Consider the following 6,889-nt stretch of genomic DNA (forward strand, 5'->3'; position numbering starts at 1 on the left):
ACCATTTGGACATGCATTAAGGACATACAGATGGAAAGGGACAAGAATTCTATGATTTCACTCATGTTTGGGATATAAAACAGAAAGCAATGAATGAATGAAAACAAACAAAAAACTCATTAACGCAGACAACAGAATAGTGATTATCTGAAGGGAAGAGGGGTGCGGAGGTATAAGAAGGTACAGGGGGTCAAATATATGGTGATAGGAGACTAAAGTTTGGGATGAGCATACGGTGTAATATACATAGTATGACATAGTATCATATCACATACTTGGAACATATACAACCTTATTAGCCAATATCGCCCCAATAAATTTCATTAAAAAAGTAAACAAGGACGTAAATGCATAGCGATTAAGGAATAATGGTAAAATATAAAACATCTCAGGGTTTATAATTTCTCACTTACCCGTAGTAGCTTTTACTCTATCCATAACTTCTTTTAGACCAATCTTCCCATTAGCTACAAAAAAAAGGCTCGATGAAAATACTGTCATAACCTCAGAAAACAATCTTAAGCCATATTTTTTTTGTGGAAATAATTACCTCAAAAATTCCCTATATCTTAACAAAAAGAAGATATTAATCAAAAACACTCACGAATAGAGTGGACAGTTTGCTGACGGTCAGAGGGGAGGGTTTTGGCGGGTTGGGAAAATTCAAGGAAATATTGCTCTTTCCCAATATTATTTCATCTCATTTTCTCATTGAAGTAACTAGAACCTTTAAAACAATGTTAAGTGACAGTAGCAATAACTATCATCTGAGCCTTGTTCCTAATGTTAATTCTGGGGTCCTCTAAGATTTTCAACATTCATCTTACCACTCACTGAATGTAGTTTTAGAAACTCTCAGCTGTAAGACTTGGACAAAATTCCCTTTTGGGACTGACAATACTATCTACTATCCATACCATCAACAGGTAGATTTCTTCTCAGCTCTGCAAGTTCGTTGTCACTGAGCTTGATATTCATTCTTTCCACAAGCGGTTTCAGGTTACTAATGTCAATTTTTTCTCCTAAAGAAAGACAGAAAAGGATCGTGAGAGTAACTGAACTATCTCAAAGATGAAACTACAGTTATGTCTTTAATGAGGATGTACAATTATTGTAATAAAAGAGAACTCCACTTCAATTTTGCTGGTGCATACCATGTTCTCAATTATCCATTTGAGAGCAAAATCAGACAAAGTCCAAGAGTGGTCTCTCCTATAAAGATAAAAGTCTCACACCATTTCTGTGTAGAGTAAAAATATATTACTCACTTTGCAAAGACTCCAGACCCTTTAGAATTCTATTTCGATGTACCTTCCCTTCACTTGTTTTGTAAAACAGGGGGAGTTTAGTTTATGACATAATTAAATTAATAAAGGAATTCATAAATATAGATTTCATTTCCTATATTCAAAAAGAAAAATAATTTGTCCAGGAACAGTTTGTTCTAGCTTATCTTGAAGGTGCAAGAAAATTAAGGAGGGCTGAAAGTTTTAAATGTACAAACCTACTGACATTTTGTCTCACGAGGCTATTTTTAGTAGGATTCTACCATGCTGAAAATTACGTGGCCAGGATGTTTAAATAAAAAGGATGTTTCAAGTTTCTCATGTCCACTTACACACATATGTTGACATCCACGTCTTGTGTCCATTTTCATATGGGTTTGCTTTTTTATTTAAAATTGGTCTTTGTCATCCCTGTTGTAAATACTTTTCCGACACGGCTATTTGCTTTGTTTTCTCATGCAGTTCAAATCGTGGATATTTCTTATTCCTGAGTGTTTGAAGGTAAAGATTTCTGCGGTGATTGAGAAAAAATGTTTACGAGTATGAGTGTGTGTGAGTATGTGTATGTCTGTGTGTGTGTGTGTGTGTGTGTGTGTGTGTCTGTGTGTGCGCATTCGTTGGAGAGAAAAGGAAAGAGACTGACAGACAGCATGAATAAATGACACAAAGAAATGGACACATTGTACATGGTGAATTTGAGTAAAGGAGTTCTCTGTGTTATTCTTAAAACTTTTCTCTAACTTTGAAATCATATCCAAACGAAAAGTTAAAATCAGAAAAATGAAAAAATTCAAACCAGCTAAAACTATAACAGCTCTTTTAAGAGCAACATTTGGGCCATTGCTTACATTAACATGGCAGACTTTCACTGAAAAGTTCAGTGATTCTCAAACTCAAATCTGTAAGACAAAACGGAGATTTTATCTTACCTATTTATTTTGATATGATTTCACACTTGGACAAAGTGGCAAAAGTACTACGAAGATTTCCGAAATACTCTTCAACCAGATATTCCAAGTGTTAATATTCTGCTATATTTGTTTTATCATCCTCTCTATACGTGAATGTTATTTTTTTCGGAATGTTTGAGAGTGAATTGCAAACACAGTGCCCTTAGACGCTAAATACTTTAGTGTGTGTTTCCTTCAAAAAATATATATATATGCATACATATATATAAATAACTACAGGACAATCATCCAATTAGAATATTAAGACTGATACAGTTCACCTAACCCACAAGATTTACTCATATTCTACCAATTGTTCCATTAATGTCGCCTACAGAAATAAAGCGTTAAGTTGACATGTCTCTTCATTCTTGAATGTGGGATAATTCCTCAGTCTTTGTCCTTTAATATTGTCACAGTTTCAAGAGTACAGATCATTTATTTTATAGAATATCCTTCAATTTGGATGACATTAAAAAATAACCCAGAATTTAGATTTTCCAATAATCTTTAGGCAGTACATTCTACAGCTTTAGAATTTCCCTCCCAGGCTTACAAGGTCTACTTGTTGGGAACGTTCCAGCAGCAGTTTTTAGGCTTACCACTAACTGGCAGTGTTCTCACCGCCTTTGTAAACTCCGTATCTGCGAGTTCAATCCCCATATTTCTCAGTACATTTTCTAGGTCATTGATGGCAACCTTGTCACCTTTAAAAAGGTAGAAATGGGTGTACATGTTAATGAATGTCCAAAATTTTAGGTTGAAAAGCAAAAGCACAATGTAGTCTTCATCTATCACACTTCTGAGCGAAAGTAGAACTTTAGTTGTTCCTTCCATACTAATAGAAAAGGATGTTGTAAAATTCTGGGGAAAATAAATTCACTTCTATTACCGTTTAATTAATACACGTAGGTGGCTAATATAATGTCATAAGAAAGTGTTACATGATGATTTGGTTAATAATGTAATTGTTAACAATGTTAGCTCGATCCTTCACAAATTCATAGTGCCATTTACTGAGCCTACCTAGAGTTTTATGCAGGGGAACATTTCATTAGGAAGGAAAGCTCTACAAAGTGTAATATTTCTCACTGAGATTTAGGCCTACGGTATTCTTTTAATTGTTTTGTTTTTGCTTTCCTTTGCCAAACTTAAACTGCTGTAATCCAAGACAAAACTTCCCAGTGGAACTAGTGTCAGGATATTCGGAAAACACCATACAAAAATACAAATTATTGTAAAGCCTTGGGGCCCTCAGTTTATCAGTAATTTATCACTAACCTATGAAAGCTTTCACTTCACCCATTACCTTCTCCATATTATCTTTTCCATCAAATGCAGACAACATGCAATTCACAACCACGTATAATACTAAAGATGAGAAACTGAGCGAAAGAACTTATCACTTGCTCTAGAATTTTAGCCTATTTCTCCCCTTTACTAGTGTGAAACAATGAATAGGTTTTATATTTCATAAATACAACTATGTTAACAATGGGACATTGACTTTTCTTGCTTTCAGATATTAAAACTTTCAGCCAAAAAAGAATGATGTGTAAAGAAGTACGTTCCATCTTAGCTAGTTTTAGCGTTTGGATCTTGGAAAATTCTCTCTTATTTAGCTAGGTTATTAGGACAAAATATAAAAGGAATTGTATACCATAATTCAATGTATACATCTGGAAAATTTCCATTCAAATAAGTCAGCCCGCCCTCACCACTCGTCCATTGTTAAACTGAAAAGACTTTATCGAGTTTTTGAATTACATGTACAAGTTATAAATTATTTAGAACATACTAGTGGTTAACTGTAGCCTTTGTATGTAATAGTCGTTCAATGATTTGTTCTATCAATTTTTAAAGGGACTTTAAAATGGAAATATTACACAGACATATTAAGCTCATTAAATCAGAATCTCAATTATATTGTTTCTAGGAAGAAGAAAGCAATGAAAACTTTTTTTTTGCTTTCATTTTCCAAATATTTCTAAAATATTTCCCTACATAAAACTCTAGGTGGGCACAATTCATGGCACTGTTGTTTAGCAGTAGAAGGTACAATTTAAAATACAAACTATATTGTTGAGGAAATATACCTTATAAGCAAGTACAAAAATCCATTATAATCTAATGGGTATTTTGAGCCCAAAGAAGGTCTTATAGGCAAAAGCTGGTTGTCCCACATCTAGAATCATATTTCCCTATATATTAGTGTGCATTCAGGTAACAAAGACAATGAGGAAAGAAAACATACATATTGCATTAGTAGATCAAAATACTGGAAGATGAAAGAGTAACTGAAAGAAATATGTTCTATCAAACAGCTTACCTCTGACAAATGGAAAAAAAGAAATGGCAAAGATATCGCTTAATGGCTTCTGAATAAGATGAGAAAATGTTGATTTGTTCATTAGTTGTAGACAGATAGAAAATTTTTCAGGTAAGACATTTCGTGACCTTACCGGAGTCTTCTAAGGTTAGCACATTCTAGTTCTTGTCCTTCCAGAAGGGAATTGCTTTGTGAACAGTCACACTTCAAAATTATTTAACATTTCTTAAAAATCAGTTGTTTCTAGCTTATCAAGAGGGAATGGAAGGCTAGTATCAGCTCGTGGATAATCGAGTCTGGGTACCTCATCAGAGAATCCTTACAGATTTCAAGGAGGGAGAACATATCAAACATGTTATCCCAAACTATAACTTTGCTCTGTGACAAGGGTCTTCGAGGAAATGAAATAGAGGACACACAACCTCTTTCTATGATAAATGGCTGAGGGAACATGATCTCTGCAATTCTGAAGCAATTTGAGGTAAAATTTTAATCATTATATACTTAAGCTTTCTCTGTTTCTCCCATATTTATTTCAATTTTACTCTTTTAAATTCTGTTACATTCCACTGTCACAGGTCCCTAGTGTGTGGGTTTTTTTTTTTTGCTTTTTGGGTTTTTTTTTGCTTTTCCTTGCCTTTCTCCTGGCCATTTCGTAATCCTGATGACATTCTCAGCAATATGGAGTTGTCACAGTACAAGAAACCACTAATATAAGTTGATGTAAGTATCAAGAGAAAGGGTTTGCTCTTACTTGAGCTCTGGGTTCTTCTCAAAGTTTTTCTAAATGACTTGATGTCAAGTATGCATTTTGAAGAGGTTTGTAAATGCAATCCCATAACCTTTCAGAGGAGCTTAAAATAAAGTATGATTATAATATTAGAAACCATGATAACAATATGCATCTGGTGCTCACCATCAACTGGCAGGCTATGTTGCAGATCTTTAAGTTCCTCTTCTGTGAGGTTCCTCCCCATGTTTCCCAGAACTGTGTCCAATTGACTGACATCAATTTTCCCTCCTTAAAAAAAGAGACAGGGATCTGAGCAAAACATATTAAGTCTAAAATGTGACAAAAATAGTCAATCCAATTCTTTTGACCAATTAGTAGGGTGGTTGGTGTTGTTGATTAACCTTTCACACTGATTGATTTTCCTGTTGATTAAATTTGAAATAAAAGCAAGTCCTTTTCTTTTTTCTTTTTTATGTTACAGTTTTCGTTTATTTCAAGCACTGCCAAAATTTAGGAAATTCCTAAGGAATATGGAATTTCCTTCTAAAAATACAACATACAAAATTAAGTAGTATCTACTTATATGAGGTACCAAAAACAGGCAAATTCATGGAGACAGAAAGTAGAATAGCAGTTACCAGGTGCTGGGAGTAGGAAAATGGGGAATTACTCCCTACTGGGCAAAAAGTTTGTTTGGGATGATGAAAAGATTCTGAAAATGTATAGCAGTAATGGTTGCATAATTTTGTGTACTTAATATTACTAAATTATACACTTAAAATGGTTAAAATGATAAAATTCATGTTATATATTTACCACAATTTAAAAAATAGTACATTATAGTACACTCTATAGAGAATCTTCAGGATAGAGTCAATATATACAACAAGAAGGCAAGGTTCATATTTAAATATCTAGGTAATAAATTAAATCATGAGAACTTCAAATTCACTTGCTTTTTCATTATGATTCCCTCTTACCTCTAAGTGTTTTCATAGCCTCCGGTAATTTATTCTGATAGATTTTTCCACCATCTATAAGAGAATACAAAATTCAGGTCAAAAAGAAATCAGTCACCAAGATGATTTAAAAATCATTTCAGAGATAAGGCTCTAGAAACTTTTTTCATATATATCAACTTATAAAACTATTATGAAATACATAAATTTTAAAATACAATGACTTTACTTTCTCTTTGGCATGTAATGCAATAATATTATTATTCTACTGTGCTGAAATATACGTCTTTTAGTGCCTCCTTTTACTTTTCTCATTTTGATTTCCTGTTCAATATGCCACCACACTACCTTTTCCTTAAATTTCCTCTCTGAACCTTAAGAATTACAGTAGAATTAAGAGTAGTGGCAGGCATTTCTTAGCACTAATTCATAATGATTTTATGTTCCTTGATTTCTAAATGAAGAACTAAATTACACAATTAAGATTTCTTCAGTTAGAACTAAGTTATATTTTTTGATAAGCTTTTTCCTTGAGTAGCGAGTGGAATAGACATTCTTACATACAAGCCCAAAAATCTAAGTTCCTCTAAAGATATATATGGCAGGGTTTCTCAACAGCTGCACTACTGACA

The 6,889-nt window shown here is 33.4% G+C and overlaps 1 protein-coding gene across 1 annotated transcript; it reads right to left on the reverse strand.

Annotated features, from left to right (window-relative positions):
• Positions 1-413: 413 nt before the first annotated feature.
• LOC105311662 (calmodulin-like) lies at positions 414-6,332 on the reverse strand (the record flags this gene model as incomplete). Its single annotated transcript, XM_011387603.1, has 5 exons — positions 414-467; positions 918-1,022; positions 2,839-2,943; positions 5,482-5,586; positions 6,279-6,332. Coding segments are annotated over 5 exons (423 nt in total), but the record flags the coding sequence as incomplete, so codon positions are not given.
• Between the last annotated feature and the right edge of the window lie 557 nt (positions 6,333-6,889).

Source organism: Pteropus vampyrus, unplaced genomic scaffold (assembly GCF_000151845.1).
Source record: "Pteropus vampyrus isolate Shadow unplaced genomic scaffold, Pvam_2.0 Scaffold1000005797, whole genome shotgun sequence".
NCBI lineage: Eukaryota > Metazoa > Chordata > Mammalia > Chiroptera > Pteropodidae > Pteropus > Pteropus vampyrus.